Source organism: Grampus griseus (assembly GCF_964374135.1).
Source record: "Grampus griseus genome assembly, chromosome: 2".
NCBI lineage: Eukaryota > Metazoa > Chordata > Mammalia > Artiodactyla > Delphinidae > Grampus > Grampus griseus.
This window is the reverse complement of record NC_139018.1, coordinates 36,123,090-36,141,614: the sequence shown is the minus strand read 5'-3', so window position 1 is coordinate 36,141,614 and position 18,525 is coordinate 36,123,090. Positions and strand designations below refer to the sequence as shown.

At 34.1% G+C, this 18,525-nt stretch overlaps 1 protein-coding gene across 3 annotated transcripts in view; it reads left to right on the top strand.

Annotated features, from left to right (window-relative positions):
* FUT8 (fucosyltransferase 8) overlaps positions 1-18,525 on the top strand; it is a 324,774-nt gene that overhangs the window by 160,721 nt on the left and 145,528 nt on the right. For all 3 annotated transcript variants that reach the window (XM_082649604.1, XM_082649605.1, XM_082649606.1), the window contains one exon: positions 6,450-6,878. In XM_082649604.1, coding sequence (XP_082505730.1) covers positions 6,676-6,878 — 203 coding nt within the window. In that variant the 5' untranslated portion in view covers positions 6,450-6,675. The remainder of the gene's footprint in view (positions 1-6,449; positions 6,879-18,525) is intronic.

The following is an 18,525-nucleotide window of genomic DNA, read 5'->3' as shown; positions in this document are numbered from 1 at the left end:
ATTGGAAATTCTTTATATGCCCATGACTAAGCTAGCTTTCAATGTACATTACTTCAGGTTTGAGACAGGTTTTGTTCTGAGAAGTCCTTTTTCAAACTGAATGCAAAAATGGGGAATGCCGGTACATTTCCAAAGCTGATTAATGTAAGTTGTTTTCTTGCTAATGTTGATGGGTGACTTTTATTAGAGTTTTAGCTCCTGAACAGTTTTTAGTTCACGATGATAGTTACTGTAATGTGCTGTGACTGTGCTGAAAGCTGTCAAACACCGTGATATCTGAAGTGCTGTAAACAGTGGTTACTTTAAAAATTTACTTTTTTATTAAACCTCCTTCAGATTTTTTTCTTCCTGGATAATTTTCTTTTTGGGTAATTTTTCTAAGTTGACATATATTAGTTTCAGGTGTACAACACAATGATTTGATATATATATAGTTAAATTATCACTATAATAAATCTAGTTAACATATGTCACCATATATAGTTGTAATTTTTTTCTTGTGATCAGGATATTTTCTATTTGTCTTCAAATTCACTTAACTTTTCCTCTGCAGTATCTAATTTGCTCTTAATAATTTCCAGAGAATTTTTTAATTTTTAGATTTTTAAAAAATTATAGATGTTTGTTAGTTTTTATTTCTTTTAATCAATGTATTCATTTTTAAAAATTTAAATCCTAACACATATTTATAGTAATTGTTTTAGTGTCCTTATCTGCTATTATCATCATCTCTGTCTTCTGGGTCTGTTTTAAATTGACTGATTTTCTTCTTAGTTATGGGCCACATTTTCCTACTTGTTGGCATCATAGTTAAAAAATACATATTTCTGGAAAAGTAATTCATAATTTCTTCAACCATGTTTCTATTGATGGGCAATTATGTTTTTTCCAGTTTGGAACTATTGCGAACAGCATTGTAATGAATACCCTTGTGATATGTTTTGTTCACGTGTTAAAATGCATAAATTCCTGCTAGTGGAGTTTCTCATCAAAGGGCATGTTTATGCAAATATTTGACATATAATGCTATATTTCCCTTTGCATAGGGTATACATATTTATATTACTTAAATAAGTACTGAATTAGTTTTAAGTTTAGAGGACAATCTTCTAATGAACATGGTTCACAGCAGAACAGGCCAGGCTCTTAGTCATTTGATTCTGTAACACGTTGTCACAGATTCCATCTTTTGGCCTTAGCATTAAAGTGAAGCCACTTGAATGTGATTCTTGGAAATATCATTTTCGCATAGTCAGATGCTAAAAGAAGTAGAAGGTCATTTTCTTATATGTTAGGTATAAGAAAAGTCAGTTTGATAGTGTTGTAAATGGTACTGCATTTTGTTGTCGTCGTTGTTGCTTCTAATGGAATGATTACACTATTTCTAAGAAAGTAATTAGGTGATATGGTTTATATTCAGTTTCTACTGAATTACTCAGAATGTTAGTTGTTGCAAGAAGAGGCTTCTCTGGGGCTTGTTTTAGTGACTTCCCTTTGTGATTAGAATCCACTAGAATATTACCTCTTGAGGGCAGAAATTTTGTCTGTCTTGTTTTTGCAGAGACTTAAAACTCCTGAGGTGGTGGACTACTGCTGCCTTATTCTTGGTTTGGGGCTTGGAGTGGAGTGTTTGCTCTGTATTCTAGTCCACCCTTAGCCTTTAGCAGGTTTTTGGATGCCTGCGTCACCGGATGATCTCTTTCCATGTTCTTTGTAAGTTTTGATTAGTTGATGGACAGTGTGAACTTTATATTGTTGAGTATCTGTATTTTATTGTCTTTCTTTAAAGAATGTTGAGTTTATTTTGATAGGCATTAATTTACTTTTGGATCACCTTTAGCTTGTTTTTGTAGCTTGTTTTTAAGTTTTGTTATGGATCTTGTTAGCATAGCCTTTATTCTGTGACTGGAGTCATTAGACTGGTCTCATGAGCAGATCTGGGCTACAGCCCTTGAGCTAAGAATGGATTTTACATTTTTAAAGGGTTGTAAAGAAACAAGAAAAAAAACAAAGAATATATGAGTTTTCTAGTTGTTTATATGTGAGGACAAATGTAATACCAGTTATTCTTTCATGGTTAGAAGTGGAAGTCTGTTTAGTAAACATTAATAGAAATGCTTTCAGACTTTTGGTATAATATAAAACTAATAATTATACTTTTACCAGATCTCTTATTTGCTATAAATTGAGTTTAGTTTTTATAGTATTTGTAAGAGATATTAGCAGGATATTAAGGAACTGTAATTAAGATTCATTTCTGTCCTGCATCCTGGATGCCTACGCTGTACCCCAGACTTTGTACAGCTTGCTGGGGACAGACAGAATAATACATGAATTGAAGACCAGGTACTCAGCCTAGTAGGAAACTAGACATGTGCATTATCTATTGCTGCATAACAAATTACCCTAAGACTAAGAGGCTTAAAAAACATTTATTATCTGTTGGTCTGGAATTGGGCCATGGCTTAGCTGGATCTTCTGGCTCAGGGTCTTTCAAAAACCTGAAATTAAAATGTGAACCAAGCTACAGTGGCGTGGTCCAGGCTTGACTGATGGAGGATCCATTTCCAAGTTCACTCACATGGTTGTTGGCAGGAATCAGTTCCTTTCCACATGGGCCTCTTCATAGGGCAGCTCACAGTGTGGTAGCTTATATCTCTTGTAACCTTATCTCAGAAGTGAAATCCTATCATTTTCCCTGTATTCTATTGTGTATAAGAAGTAAGTCACTAGGTCCAGCCCACACTTGGAGGAGGAGATTACATAACAGCACGAATATGGGACACAGGGATCATTGACAGCCATTTTAGAAACTGCTTATAAAAACATATGGTATATAAATTATATAAAATATTATAATTGTGTCTTAAAATAATGTTACAGTATTAATATGTATGACATAATAACAGTTTGCCACTGGTGTGCTAAGTGCTTCCCACAGATTATTTTATTTAAGCCTCTCCCAGTATTTGGTGGGAGAGGTAGTATGTAATATATCCATTTTACAGATAAGGAAATTGAAGCTCAGTGAGGTTACCTAACTATGATATAGCAGAACCAAGACTCTAGTTCAGACTTTGCCGATTCTAGCACCCATATTTTTAATCTGCGTATTTTGTCAGCATTAAAATAGAATTTCCTTTTTTTGGGCACCTCTTATGTGCCAAGCCTTGTAAGTGCTTTATTCATGTAAGCCTCATAATAACTCCATTAAAGCTTCTGATCTTACTACTGATGATGTGCTTTAGATTCCAGATTCAAGAAATTACTTTGAAAAATTACATATATTTTTTACATATTTTTTTTTGTTTCAGAGACATTAAACAGTATAACCCAAAGAGTCTCTGTAAATACCAAAAGAAATGAATCATTTAAATACCTATTACTTTAAAAAAGTGGTATTGCTAATTAAATAAATTTGCAGAAGGAAACCTGACACATTTCAATCCACTTACTGTTCTGCAGATGAAGGGTAGTATGTGAATCTCAAACAGGAATGAATTTGTAAATACTTGAAAACAACCCACTCAGAAGAAATCTTAGCAAATACTGCTATATAAATTTTAGTCAGAAATTAGCTCATGTAGTTAATGTTGAAATATTTTTACTAATAAATTTGAAGTACTTTCACTAATAAATTCATTCACAAATAGATGGAGTGGCTTTCATATCAAAGGCTGTATGTACTTCCTTCAGTTATCCAATTGTTTTTGCAAAGTGAATCTTCTAGATGAGGAAAATACGACATAGAGAATTATTTTCTCATGGCTGAAGGGTAACCATAAGATTGCTGACTTATTGGCCTTTTAGACCAGTTTATTTTAATAATTTGAGGCTGTCTTGTAAAATATATGTTAATAATAAATCCTAAAGTTTTGAATGATTTTATTTTCCTTATAATAGCACTGTCTTACATTCTACATTTGTATTTGCTTTCTTAAGTGGGGCATAAAATGCAGTTGAAGCTGATAAGTTCTCAGATTCAGTGTCATATGTCATATGCCATTATGACATCCTTCACTCAACTCATTCACTTATTTATTAAAAAATATTTATTACTAAGTTGTAAATACTGCTCTAAGTACTTTGGATACGTCAGTGAACAAAAATCATGAAGTTTACATTTTAGCAGGCATGGTTCAAAAATAAACAGTAAACATGATAGGTAAGTAAGCAGGCATTCATTATGGATAAGGAAGAAATTCTATACCTGCTCTTTTAAACCATGCTAAGGAAAATTACATAGAAAACTACTTGGTTTTCAGCTTGGCTTATTTTCGTTGATCCCTTTAAAAATACTGTTTTAAGAACAACAAAATTTGGGGAAATATCTCTCTAAAAACAGAGTTAAAATGATGCTATTAATTAAGAAAATGACCATGTTTTGCTCCTACAATAATTTCTTGCTTTATAACTCATGCATTATCAATATTGCTGCAAAAAATAGTAATTTAATATCTTGGATACTTTTGATGGTGGTTTATAAAATCCCAAAGCACTTGGTATAACAAAATTTATGTTTCTCTAAACTTGTTTCTGTTCAAATTATATTATACTTTTGCTGGCTTTGAATATTAATGATAATTTTTTTGTTATAATTCTAAGTAAAATGTTACAGAACAACTTTTTCTTATTTGTTATTGAAATGATTCTTGTTTAGAAAACTCTGTACTTTTGTTTATCACACTTGTCTTTTTTTTCACACTTGTCTAAGTTAACTTTTTCTATGAAGGGAAAGATTAAACATTTCTAATATCTTACTGGTGTAGCTTAGAATTGACTAGGATACATTATAGGTTCAGCATATGGTATGACAGCATTTTACAGGGTTGCATGTGTTGTCACAAACAGTATTATTAACTCAAATGTTAATACTTCTTTTGTTGACTTACTGAATTAAATCCATCCCTTAGACCATCAGAGTGGATTTTTTAATTTGTTTTTTAACCAAGAGTCCCTGAATGTCTGCATTTTTTCTATATAATATAAAAAGTAGACCTCACATGACTGGATCTTGTGAGATGTTGAATACCTGAGATGTTGAATAGACTTTAATTATTCTTATGTTTAGTGAATAGTGGGGTTACCTGAAATTAGAGGAATAGGGTTTTGAGAAAGGATTTTGAGAAAGAGACAGAATGAACAGTGGAGTCAATAAAAAGAATGTTCTCATTAGACTTAAGAATAGATATTAAAACAAAAGACAAAACACCAAGTTTTCTTTGGATTATTACTTTATTTGGCTTTCTGACATTCTCAGTGAGTACAATTTTTTTCATCCTTTGTTTAGTCAGTGTAAACCAGAAACAATGAGGAAAATAGTGTAGGAATAAATGGGAAGGAAGTAGAATGTTTCTGGGACACTCCTTTGAAGAGATTTTCTTTTCTTTGAATACTTGGCCATTTAAAAGCATTTGAGATTTGAGGTTCAAAAGGAGGATAATAGTAGTCCTGTGCTCTAATTTTTGAAACCTCTTCTCCAACTTTTCTATCTAGTCTTTCATAACTGTTTTATTAGTGGTTAAGTACCCATCACATTCAGTTTTGTATATAGAAACTATTTCTTTTCTTCTCTTTTATAAGGAACTCTGTGCCTGGAGAAAAGACTTTTCTTATCAAATGGTATTAAAGTTATATCTTTGCCTACAAATTATCTCCTTGGCAAGAAAATTGTTTTGTTTTCAAAGGAAGTTCTAAGCCTAATGATGGAGAAGTGACAAATGAAACCAATAACCAAGCCTGAGAAAGCATTTTGTAGTTTAAGATGCTCCATAACTGAGATTTAACTGGTATTAGACTTCTATTGCAATTGTTGGTATTTTTAAATAAATTTGAGAAAGGAATAATCTACCATAATACATATGAACCTTTGCTTGTGATGTTTGGAGTGGTTGCCAGCTGCTTGGTGGCTGTGATAACCTTTGCTTGATACATGCCACTTTTAGAACTTTTCCTAAAAGTGACAATATGCCTGTCACCTGCAGCGTTAAGTGGTGTAATGGCAGCTGAGCAGTGAGATGGTGTGGGGTGGAGTTGAGATTTTGTAAGAATGAATTCACTCATGCAGAGAACATGTTTCAGTTTGAGATAATGGAAACATTAGCCCAGAATATGTAGTTGAGTACATTTTGTTTGGTTTTGAGTGGTTTTTCAAAGATAACAATCTTTTAATCTCCGTATATGTGCTGTTGCACAGTGTTGTTAGAAGGAAAAGTGATGATGGCATTTGGAGGACTTTCAGGCTTAGAGCTAGTTAATGTATCTGGTACAGCCTTGATTTAATATGCAGACCTAAAAGCTTTTGCTTTTTACTTACTTTAGGCAATTACATTATTTGCCAGCCAGTTGGCTAGTCAACACCAATATGGTTCTTTTAACTCCATGAATCTCAGCATATGCCATTTTACATATCCTAACTAATTTAAATACATTTTTTATTCTTTCCACAGCATGTAGAGTCCATGAAGCACAGGACAGTAAAGCTTCCTACTCATACCACCAGGAGGATCTCTTGGAAAGAGTCATCACAGGACTACCAGAGAGACTAATTTGTCTGAAGCATCATGTGTTGAAAGAACAGAAGGCTACTACCTTTGCACTCGCTAGAAATAGAGTGACAATGTTTTCAATTCCTTGAGTTCCAGGAACCCAGGAGAGTGAACTGAAACTCTGAAAATGCGGCCATGGACTGGTTCCTGGCGTTGGATTATGCTCATTCTTTTTGCCTGGGGGACCTTGCTATTTTATATAGGTGGTCACTTGGTACGAGATAATGACCACCCTGATCACTCTAGCCGAGAACTGTCCAAGATTTTGGCAAAGCTTGAACGCTTAAAACAGCAAAATGAAGACTTGAGACGAATGGCTGAATCTCTCCGGTAGGTTCTAAAAAACTGAGGGAAGAATGGTGAAATATTGTACTTTGTTTTTAGGTGCAAGGCTTCAGTCAGCTATTAAAAAATACTTAATGATTTCTGTAAACTGCTATTTTTGCAAAAATTTAAATATCTTAGTAAGGTACTTTTTGTGCTAGTGATATCTCTATGTATTTAACAGAGAGTTACTCTATAATGGCAAATCTTATTTTGCCTATGAATTTTAATATAGAAAAACTATGCCGTTTAATTTACTTATATTTTGTTTAAAATTATCTTCAGCATCTTGATAATTTTGATAAATGTAAACTTTGTATGATTTAAAGTAGTACATATTAAAATTTTCATCATGGACTATAACAAACACATAATAATTGAGAGGCTGAGTTAGTCTAACTATAACTTATTAAATGAAAACGTTCATTCTTAAATAAAACAACTGTGTCTGGAATCTAGAGAATTATTATAATTGTTACTTCCAGTCTATTAAAAAATGTGACATGGGGAATTCCCCGGCAGTCCAGTGGTTAGGACCCTGCGCTTTCACTGCCGGGGGCCTGGGTTCAATCCCTGGTCAGGGAACTAAGATCCCACAAGCTGTGGTGCGGCAAAAAAAAAAAAAAAAAAAAAAAAAGTGACATGTATGCGTTAGAAGTCATCAACTATTGGGAAAAACAAAGACTTTTATTTTCAGGAAGCAAGTGAACATAGTGTTAAATAGATAGTACTATTTGTTTTCAAAGTTATTGAATTTAGAAATTATCTAGTATCTTCTAATTCCTCATACTTAAATATGAAGGTGACTGTATACTTAGTGCTTGCTGTCTCTCAAAACAGAGGTCGGAGATTTGAGAAGATGAAGAGGTGAGAGTCGTCTAGAGGTGGTAATTGACTCTAAAGGAAATTAGTGTAGAAAAAAAGAGCACAAATTCATTTCTTTTTGAGAAAAATATACATTGAGGAGTCGAAAGTGGAAACGTTCTGTTGTGCATAGAATTTTCAGAGTAGTTGGAGAAGGAGAAGGGGAGAGAGCTATTTTGTGGAGGCCGAGGAGCCTTCTGTGACGAAAGAATGTAGTTGGCAGTGTCATACACCCTTGGAGCCTCCCTTCCCTCACTGCCTTTCAACTCTTTATTTAGAACTCAGTTCTTTCCTTTTGTTTAGTTCCATAACGTTTTTTCACCATGATATCATTTTGATCTCTTTATGTTCTGTGGAAGGCTGTGCTAGGTATTAAGAGTTTTACTGTTTCAATGAATGAAACATCAGCCCTGTCATTTGTAGGAGTAGTAGTACCATTCAGCAAAATACAAAGTATGCAAGAATTAGAAAGTGGACAGCTAAATTCTTGAATTTGTGTATCATTTTATTTTATTTTTGGGGAGAGCCAGGGAGGAAGGATCATGGAGAGAGTGGTCTTTCAGTAGAGTCTTAATCGTTTGTTATGGGAACCAAAGATTGATAATTTGGAGGTTAGTAATCATAGCTATCATTTGTTGAGAGTTTGTTATGTGCCAGGTACTGTGCCAAGGACTTTGCATGGATTATCTCATTGAATTCCACAGCTTCTTTATGGGATGCTGGTTCTGTTTTCATAACCATTTTACAGATGAGGAATCAATGGGATATTAAGTGATTTAATTTTTCCCTAGGTCACACTTCTCACAAATGATGGAGCTTACTTTGAATCCTGGCAGTATGCGTGGAAAGCCAGGGGTCTGATGAACGGTTTTGCCTCTCTGAATAGAAACCAGAGAGAAGTAAATGATTCAGAAATCTCAACTAAACATCTCACGTAGGAGATCAGCAAGAGTAGTTGATTTTGGAGTATGCTTTGTAGTAAGATCTTGTTCTACGTTATGAGAGTTTTACTACTTGAAAACATATTGCCTCTTAACAATTTAGGCTAATAAAAAATTGCTCACTTTTTTCCTAATTTCAACTTAAATATTGATAGTTCACTTGGCTTGTCTGACTTCCAAGTATTTGCTTCTATTGCATGAAGGAAAGCTTGCCTTTAATATGAGTTGTTCCTTCTGCAAAATAATCTTTGGTTCTCTGAAGTCACTTTCTTTATAGTCTTTCATGTTGGCAAAAAATTAAATTCTCAACTACTACAAATGTAGAGACAACTTCTAAGAGCTGAGACATTTAATATGTCATTCTATAACATCATAAATACAATCTGAAAGTACAGATGGAGAAAATGAGCCCATACACACACAGACACGCACACACACACACACACACACACAGACATGCACACACACACGTATAATTTCAGGAAAATATGTAAATAATTAGAGAAGAAAACCTCTTCAGGCCTTTCCATCAACTTTATTGGTAGGGCCATTTGTGTTTTATTCAAAGAGATTATTATTTTAGAGCCCCTGGCATAAAAGGAAGAGCAGTGGAGGCACTAGTGGCATTGGTGTTCTTTTTTCCCCTTATTGTAATATTTCATACTTTTCTGTGTCTTTTTTCTGTGTCTTTTTCTTATAAGAAAGTATATTCAGAAGGTAGACTATAAAGGATTAATTCAGATGTCTGTAAACTAGGTCATTTCTTTGAGATATGGTGTGTGGATTAGAATTGGAAAGTAACCCAGAAGCCTGAAACTACAATTTTTAAGATTCAGGACAATAATTTTAAAAAGCATTTACCCAACCTTCTAGCCAGTGTTTGCTAATTTTGTTGCTACTACTACAAATTTAGGAAAATAATTTGAAAATCATTACTCTGAGGGATACAAACGTTTTAATACGATGTATGGGAGATTGCTGCGTGTATCTTTGTGTGTACATGTGTATCTGTATGTATATTTAATTCTGCCTTATTGATGAATAATTTCTGTATGGTAAAATACACTTGTTTTAGCATACATGTCTATGAACTTTGGCAAATCCTTATAGTCATGTAACCAGTACCACCATCAAATTATAGAAGAATTCTTTCTCCCCCCAGAATTCTGTTGTGCCCTTTTGTAGTTAAATTCTCTTCTAACCTTCTGTCCCTGGCATCCACTGATTTGTTTTCTGTCCTATGTGTGTTTCCTGTTCCAGAATGTTATATAAATAGAATCATGCAGTAGGTAGCCTTTTGAGTCTGGCTTTTTTCATTTAGCATAATATACTTGTGATTCATCAGTGCTACTTTGTGTATTGGTAGTTCATTTTATTAAAAAAAATTTTTTTAATGATGAGCAGTATTCCATAGTATGCATGTATCAGTCTTGTTTGTTTTTAAATGCATTCACCAGTTGAAAGATGTTATTAGTGTTTCCATTTTTTTGGCAATTATGAACAAAGCTGTTACAGACATTTGCCCTGTAAGTTTTTGTGTGTAAGTGAGTTTTTATTTCTCTTGGGTAAATACCTAGGAGTGGAATGGCTGGGTCACATGTAAAGTGCATTTTAACTTTACATAAGAAGCTGTGCAAAATGTTTTCCAGAGTACCTGTACCATTTTGCATTCCCGCTCACAGTGCTTGAGAGTTATAGCTCTCATCTTTGCTAGCACATGCTGTTGTCAGCTATTTTTACTTTATGTTTTAATAGATATGTAGTATTATCTCATAGTTTCAGTTTGCATTTACGTGATGATTAACGATGATGAACAGTTTTTTTCATGTGCTTATTTGCTATTCATATATCTTCTTCGGTGAAGTATCTATTCAAATTTGTTGCTTATTTTAAAAATTAAGTTATTTGTTTTCTTACTGAATTTTTTTAAGAAATTGGGGTTTTATATATAACATAAAATGTTTTATATATATGCGTATATATAAAATAAAAACATAGTGGCTTAAACCAATAAACATTTATTTGCTCCTGATTATTCAATTTCAGTTGGCCTTAGCTGGGCTGTTTTCCTAATTATGTATGGGGTCACTCATGTGGCTGCAGCCGTCTGATGGCTCCATCGTGGTTGGTCAGTCCAGATGACCTAACACATGTTCAGTGGTTAGCTGGGGCCATCAGCTGGTTCCCTTCTATCTGGCTACTCTAGCAGGATAGCCCAGGTTTCTTACGCTGTAGTGTTCCAAGAGGGAAAGAGCAGAAACTGCAAGTCCTCTTGAGGCCAAGCATGAGAAGTTGCACAGTGTCACTTCTGCCACATTCTGTTAGTCTTTGCAAATCAAAGGGATACTCCATATTCAGGGAATGGAGGTAGGAGCTGCAAAGAATTTGTAGCCATATTTAACCCACTCTTCTCATCTCTAGAAGTAATGTTGAATAGATTAGGTCAAATCATGGAGGTCTTGAACAGCCAGAGTTTAGTGTAGGCTTGGTTGATAGATAATAGGGAACTGTAACTGGGTTTTCAGCAGAGGATTGATGTAGTGAAAATGGTTGAGGAAGATTTAGATTTTCAGATGGATTTGGGCCATGTGCTTGACTGGAGTGAAATTAACTGGGAAATACAGTATTAATCTAGACACAAGGTGATGCTGACCTAAATTAATGATTTAATCTGTTGGCTTTGGTACCAAGGTACACCTGCTTATTTTCCCATGTTCCCTTCATGCTTTTATTTGACTTTCCCCAAACATCCCTTCCTTATTTGTTGATTGCCAGCACATTGAGTATACATGTAGTAGTCTTTCTTTTAAAAACTTAGAAATCATCACTTTTTTTTTTTTTTTTTTGGGCGGTACGCGGGCCTCTCACTGTTGTGGCCTCTCCAGTTGCGGACCACAGGCTCTGGACACGCAGGCTCAGTGGCCATGGCTCACGGGCCCAGCCGCTCTGCGGCATGTGGGATATTCCCGAACCAGGGCACGAACCCGTGTCCCCTGCATCAGCAGGCGGACTCTCAACCACTGCGCCACCAGGGAAGCCCGAAATCATCACTTTTTAAGCCTGCCACCCTACAGGAATGCCTTTCATCTTTCATGTTTGTTTTGTCTTAACCTTTAGTAATGTGAAATTGCTATCAGTTCACAGGATCTTTTCTTTTTAGGACTTGAACCTGCCAATCTTCCTCTCAGAGTTGAAATTTAGCAGAAAACACCTGGAAAAGTATTGAACCTTGTTCAGAAACCCCTTGAGCAGTGAACCTCAGTGACAGAAGTCAGAACCGGACAGAACTTGTAACATTTAAAGAGTGCTTAATTGACAGCTTTCCTCTTAACTTAATTCCTTATTCTATTTCCATTTATTTTGGGGAGCATAATTTTAAAAAATTCAAATGTGACTTTGTGGCCTTTTAATAAGGTTTGTTTGTTTGTTTGGTCCAGGAAAGAAAAATTTTCTTCTGGAATTTAGATGTTAGCTATAAACTGTAAATTTTACAGACCACAGAGGAAGTATAATTAGCTTACGGTTATCTGTTTTTCTGAGCTACGTACTAGTCTCCTCGGTTGGATTAGAGCTGAAGCAGTAATCTTCTGGTGGAAAAATTTGTCTCAGGCAACAAAATTATGAAACGCTGACATGGGTAGAAAGGAGACTGGTAGGATTTTTCACAGGTCATATCTTACTTCTTCTTTTTGAGAAGCTGGTATTAGAAATTGGAGATGTGTTTGTTCCTGTTAGTTGGTTGGAGGATTTGCTGTTGGCAATCCTCTCCATAATCGCTCATCTCGCTTATAAAGAGTGTACTGCTTGTATTCCTACAGCAAGTGAATGGGTTGGAGTGTGTAGACTGTCTAGCTGTAACCTTCCATTCTTTTTTACTTTTAATTTTGCAGCCCTGCATCCCTTATTCCTTATGCTACCAAGAATATCTGGGCTTCTCTGGTGGCGCAGTGGTTAAGAATCCACCTGCCAATACAGGGGACATGGGTTCAAGCCCTGGTCCGGGAAGATCCCACATGCCACGGAGCAACTAAGCCCGTGCGCCACAACTACTGAGCCCGTGCTCTATAGCCCGTGAGTCACAACTACTGAAGGCCGCGCGCCTAGAGCCCGAGCTCCGCAACAAGAGAAGCCACTGCAATGAGAAGCCCATGCACTGCAATGAAGAGTGCCCCCCGCTCACCGCAAGTAGAGAGGGCCCCACACAGCAACAAAAGACCCAATGCAGCCAGAAAATAAATAATAAATAAATAAAATTTTTTTTAAAAAAGAATATCTTATTTTTCCTTATGGAAAATACTCCTTCCCTATGTTAGAATATTTTAGTGAGATTTTTACTCAAGATTCCTAGCCTTCTCAGTCTGACAATCAGATGCTTCTCCCTGGAATTTGTATTAACCTTTTCATATATTGCTGTATTAGATTTGCTAGTGGATTTTTTTCCATGTTAACAAGACATGTTTACCTTTAATATTTCCTTCTTATAATGTCTTTTGGGTTTTGGTATTAAGTCTGTGCAGGAAAATTTTATTCTCTAGAAGGGTTTGTATAAAATTGGTATTCGTTCTATTTTAAATCTTTGTTAGAATTTCAGTGACGCTGTCTGGGCCTGCAGTCTTTTTTTTTTTTTGGCTGCAGGGGAGTGGAGCTTGGTTTGGGTAAGGACAGGAGACATGTGGGAAGGCTTTAAATTCTAGATTTGATCTTCTTAATAGAAATTGGACCATTCACATGTTCTATTTTTTCCTATGTCAGTTTTGGTAAAGTGTGTTTTTCAAGAAATGTGTCCATTTTATCAAGGTTTTCAAAAGTTGCATAAAGTTTTTCATAATTCCTTTTTACTTTTCTTCTTCAGACGTGTAATATCTGTAGTACTGTTTCCTTTTTCATTCTTGATATTGTTTATTTGTTTGTATTTTCTCCTTTTATCTTGCTAAGAGTTTATTGATTTTATTTACTTTTTCAAAGAATCTCTGGTTGTTGTTTTCTCCTGTTGTATGTCTGTTTCTATTTTATTGATTTCTACTCTTAGTTGTATAATTTTTTTCTTATAGTCTCTGGGTTTGTTTCTCTGTTCTTTTTAAAGCTTTTTCAGAGAGAATTTTATATTATTGATTTTAAGCATTGCTTTTTTTCTAACATTTGCCTGGAGAGCTGTAAATTTCTCTCTAAGCACAGCTTTAGAGAGCACAGTTGCATCTTGCAAGTTCTGACAGTGACCTATTTTAATTGTTATTCAATTAAAACTATTTTCAAATTTCTTTTGTGATTTTTTGTTTTGTTTAACTCACAGTTAAAGGAGTGTGTTGCTTAATTTCTAAGTGGGACTATTTTTTTGGCTTTGATTTCTAGAGTGTTCTTCAACCAGATAGAATTATATTCTGTATCATTTCAGTTCTTTGAAATTTTAAATGGCTCAGCAAATGACTTACATTGGTGAATGTTTTAAGAGAAATGTGTATTCTGCTCTTGTTGGATATGCTCTTCTACACATGTCATTTAAGTTAGGTTGGTTAACTGTGTTACTAGTATTTTCTAAATTTATATAGCATTATTTTTTTAATCTGCTTGTTCTATCAGCTAAAAAGAAAGCCATGTTAAAAATCTCCAGCAGTGGTTACAGATCTATTTCTTTTCACCTCTGTCAACTTTCTTTGATACATCTAAAGCTATTTCATTTGCTACAGGAATATCTTATTTTCTAATGACCTCATTTGTCTTTAATAATACTTTTTTAGCTATAAAGTCTTATTTATTTGGTATCAGTATTAATATTGCTACACTAACTTTCTTTGTGTTAGTGTCTGCATGACATTTCTTTCATCCTTTTAATTTTAACCTTCATGTGTTTTTTACTAAATATATTTAAACAGATTTAATTATTTGAAGTGTTTCTTATAAGAATAGGATTGGATTTTATTGTTTTTTTTGTTCAGTCTGTTAATCTCTGCCTTTTTATTCAGTTGTTTTATCCATTTACATTTAATGTAATTACTGGGTATAAGTCTACCACATTGCTATTTTTTCCTCCCTTTTGGTCTCATCTCTTATTTTTTTCTTCGCTGTTTCCTTTTGGATTAAACAGTTTTTTTAATTGTTATTCTGTTTTCTCAATTATAATAGTTTTAGTTATACATTTTTATTCTTTTAATGGTTACCCTAGATACTATCAAATATACCCTTTTAATGCAATCTATCTTAAAGTAATATTTTTATCATTTCTAAAACTGTGCAAGAATTTTGTCCTACTTAAATCTTTAACACCCCTCCCCCACATCCACTTTTGGTCTTTTTATTGTCATATATTTTAACCCAGTGTCTGTTATAAACTGCACATTATGTTTTTATAATTTTGATTTAAATTGTCATATTCCTTTATAATTAACTATATATTTATTCTTTTTAATGTTGTTTATTTCTTTTTAATGTTGTTTACTTCTTCCTGCAGTTTAATTCTTCCATGCTGATGATTTCAGCCTGAAGAATATCCTTTAGTATTTTTGGTAGTACAGATTTGATGGCAATAAACTCTTTTAGATTTTCTTTTTCTGAAGACTTTTTAAAAACATTTAGTTTTGAGAGATATTTTTGCTAGCATAGGATTTAGTTTGGCAGTAATTTTTTACCACACTTTAAATACGTCATTCTGTTGTTTTCTAGCTTTCATAGTTTTTGTTGAGAAGTCAGCAATTTTAATTGAAGTATATCTTTTTCTTTGGCTACTTTGCATTTTAATTTTTGTCTTTGGTGTTATACAAGTTGACAATGATACGCAGATATGACTTTATTTGTTTTTATCCAGTTTGAAATTCACTGAGCTTAATTCTGAGGTTTGATGTCTTTTATCAGTTTTAGAAAATCCTTAGCCATTATATCTTTAAATACTGCTTCTGGACTACTCTTTCTCTTTTCTCCTGGAACTCAACTTACATATATTAGCAGATTTCCTTTTATGGTGTCTCACGTGCCTTTTATGTGTCTGTTGCAATCTGATTTGTCTTTGTACTTCATTTTATATATTTTCTTTTGAACTGTATTCCAATTTAGTTAATCTATCTTCTTCTGCATTCATTCTGATGTTAAACACACCCAATACTAATTTTTATATATTTTGATTCTGGAATATCTAGTCCATTTTTTTGGATAATTTCAAATTTCTTTGTAAATTCTTTATTTTTCATCTACTTTGTCCATGTTTTTTATAATTTCTTTAAGTAGTTATTCTGCTATAACTATTATATTGTCTGCTAATACCTGGATGATATCTGTATCATCTTTTGATCAACTTTTATTTTTCTTTTGATTAATGGTCACATTTTTTGACTCTTTCCATGTCTAGTAATTTTTATTTTTGTCAGATATTGTGACAAAATATTTTGACAAAATATTGTGTAAAACTAGTATGGAGGTTACAGAGGTTTCCCTCTGTTAGGGATATATTATCTCTGGGCTTATTATCTCATTCAGTGCAATCAGGGATTGAGCTGGGTCATGGCTGCATTATGGTTTTAGTAAAACTTAGCCCACTTCTGTTCCTTCCCTGTTCCTCAGGCGTAAATCTTCCATGCTTTTGGTTAAGAACTTGGTGGATTTCTTTGAAGACTTAAAATACTGTGGGAAATTTAGTCTGCCTTTTAGATGTTTTAGGCTTTGCTCTTTGGCCTCTTACACTATGTAGCATCTAAATATGGCAAACACTGCATAAAAACACTAGCTATGAGTTTAAGGTAAGTCTCAAACAGAACTTTGTCTTGTAATATCACAAGACTGAGAAATTTTAGTCTGTCTTAAAATTGCTCTTTAGTCTCCCTGGGAGCCCCAGAATTAAGCTAATATACCACGGATAAAACTGGTTATGTGTTTAGTGCCCCTGTAGTTTCCAGATTTTCAAAACCTTTTGTGGGATTTTTTGACCATTTTAAGACCGGGTTCTTCAGGTTTTTCTTGGATTTGTTTTTAGCTTTCTCTCCCATTGTATCCCCAGGTGTGTGTTAAAGGAAAGGAGGAGTTTGGGTGGATTGGAAGTTTTTAACTATCAGAGTAATCTCTGCTTCATTGACCAATACAGTGAATCTCTTAGGAGAAAGAGATCAAGATGAGATCTAGATAGATTGAGCTTGACGTGCTTGCGGAACCTATCCAGTAGAACGTTAGAAAGTTAATCTAGAAATCAGGGAAAAGTCCAGGATGAGAGAGGAAGATACCTTTGGGAATCATCCATATGGAAGTCATTGCCAGAAAATGTGTTGCACAAGGTAGAAGTTCCTCCATTCATTTCAGGTGACCCACAGTAATCATGGGTTTGGAGAGGAGGAAGTGTGGGAATAGCATTAACATACTCTTATTTGTAGGGTCAGCAACAATCTCCATGACAAGAAATTTTTCAACCACTGCACCTGTTTCATGGATATAGCAATTGGTTATGTGGCACAGAACCATAGGACCACATATATTTTTCCACACGATTATCATTACTAGCTTTTATGGGGACAGAACATTAGTAGAAGAATAGCATATTGAAGATGTCATGCTGTTTTCATCAACATTTATTATGTTCTCTTAATTTTCTTCTTCATACCCAGGGTTTTATGTGTATTTCATTGGCTGATTCAAAGCCAAGATGTTAGCTTCTGCTTTTACTCCCAGCTTCTTGATTGTTCTAAAAACAACAACATTAGTTGCAGGAACAGCAAGACAGCAAAATAACAATAGCTGTTACTGTGTATTAGGCCATATTATAAGCAGTTTATCTCAACCCCTACAGCAGGCTTATGACTTAAATACTCACATTATCCTCATTTTATAGATGTAGACAATGAAGCACAGTTAAGTAGTTTGCTGAAATTTATGTAACTGTAAAAGGTAGATCTGAAGTTCAGATCCAGACACTGACTCCCTAATCCAAATTCCTTTTTTTTTTAATTTCTTTTTAAAAATTTTTTTTATTGAAATATAGTTGATTTACAATGTTACATTAGTTTCAGATGTACAACAAAGTGATTCAGATATATATATATATATATATATACACACACACACACAAATATATATATTCTTTTTTTTACATTCTCTTCCATTATAGGTTATTACAAGATATTGAGTATAGTTCCCTGTGCTATATAGTAGATAGTGTGCATATTTTAATCCCAAACTCCTAATTTATCCCTCCATAATCCAAATTTGTAATCACATTACTATGGTGCCTGTAAAAGTAACTGCTATGTCAGAATAAAAGTGCCACAATCCTTTTTGTCCTAATATTCTTTGCTTGTTGTGTGGGGGAGGGGCATCCAGAAGACTAGAACATAGACCATAATATTTCTGTCAGATTCCTTTCCTCCCCATTAACCATTCAACTGACTTCAGAATAAGGAAAATTATCAAAGATAAAGAAGAAGCATTTCGTAATGATCAAGGAGTTCTCCAAGAAGACAACCAATTTGTAGCATGTATGCACCTAACAACGGAGCATCAAATACATGAGGCAAAATATGTAAGGCAAGGACAAATATATAAATCCACTATTTTACCTAGAGACTTTAACATCCCTCTTTCAGTGATAGATAGATCAAGCAGGCAGAAAATCAGTAAGGATATAACTGAGCTGAACAGCATTTTCTCAATCAATTTAACCTAATTGACATTTATAGAATATTCAAAAACAACAGAATACACATCTACCATTGAAAACCCTCCTATTCTGATGTGCTCTTTGCTTGGATAGGAGTGTTTCCTTTATAATTTCTTGTAGCTTGTCATGACATATTGAATAGGGAAGTCTGTATTTAGAGAGGGGGCAGGGAAGAGGATTGGACTGTGGACATTTTTCTTATTTATAGAGTCAGCTGGAA